Below are 897 nucleotides of genomic sequence, written 5' to 3'. Positions count from 1 at the left end.
TTAAGGGGGTCTGAATACTTTCCGTACCCACTGTATGTATATTCTTGCATTTAAAACTACAGAATTTTAATATCAGCCATAACACGAAAATAATTAGCATACCTAATGAAATCTAAATAGGGCTATAAAGAAGGGAAATTAAATGGTGACAAAATGTTCATTCTTGAGAGAATAGTTTCTTCACCTGAACATTAACTGAAAGGCTGTAAATTGGGATGTTTAATTGGTGAAATATTAATTCAACAATCTCAGGTTGATTAACTCCCTTTGTACTTCACAGAAATGATCACATGACTGATTACATGCACACAGTCTTGCTAGGTGTTGTGTATTTTCTTGTAAAGACTGCACCTCAGTCCTTACAAGAAAATCTGCATGACGCCAGCAAGATTTCAAACCCGCAGTGTTTCACACCCACAAGACCCCTGTGAGAGTGTCTGCGGATACTGTACAATGAATTTAACTACTCAAATAATCAGCATGGGGAAGATTATTTGAAATGACGTACTTTGCATTCATTATGTTGATACAGGCAATTTCGCAGTATCTCTAGAATCATCTTAAGCTCTCTCGTGCTGTTCTCCACCTGCTGACATTGAACAAAGACGGAGCAGTTAGAACAAGATATCATGCTGATAGTGGTAATACCTTCTTTTTTATATATGCATACATTTGTGTCTGTTTGTATTAATTATAATTGTAACACTTCATATTAAGTTTTATTAATAGGTCTTAACAAAAATTACGTTTCGTAACAAATGCACGTAGCGCAACATGATTTACTGACATAGGGAATGTTCCTAGATAAACATCCTCTGTCATTTCTAGAAATACATTAATTTCAACCATCATAGGCCTACCCCTAAATTAAGACTGCATAATTAGTTAACAGTCTTG

The 897-nt window shown here is 35.0% G+C and overlaps 1 protein-coding gene across 1 annotated transcript in view; it reads right to left on the bottom strand.

The window, feature by feature from the left end:
* LOC107589960 (rotatin) overlaps nt 1-897 on the bottom strand; it is a 76,430-nt gene that overhangs the window by 16,468 nt on the left and 59,065 nt on the right. The window contains exon 43 of the mRNA XM_016278551.1: nt 509-589. Within this exon, the coding sequence (XP_016134037.1) occupies nt 509-589 (81 nt within the window). The remainder of the gene's footprint in view (nt 1-508; nt 590-897) is intronic.

This window comes from Sinocyclocheilus grahami, unplaced genomic scaffold (genome assembly GCF_001515645.1).
Source record: "Sinocyclocheilus grahami isolate Dianchi unplaced genomic scaffold, SAMN03320097.WGS_v1.1 scaffold122.1, whole genome shotgun sequence".
NCBI lineage: Eukaryota > Metazoa > Chordata > Actinopteri > Cypriniformes > Cyprinidae > Sinocyclocheilus > Sinocyclocheilus grahami.
This window is presented reverse-complemented; position numbering and strand designations above follow the sequence as displayed.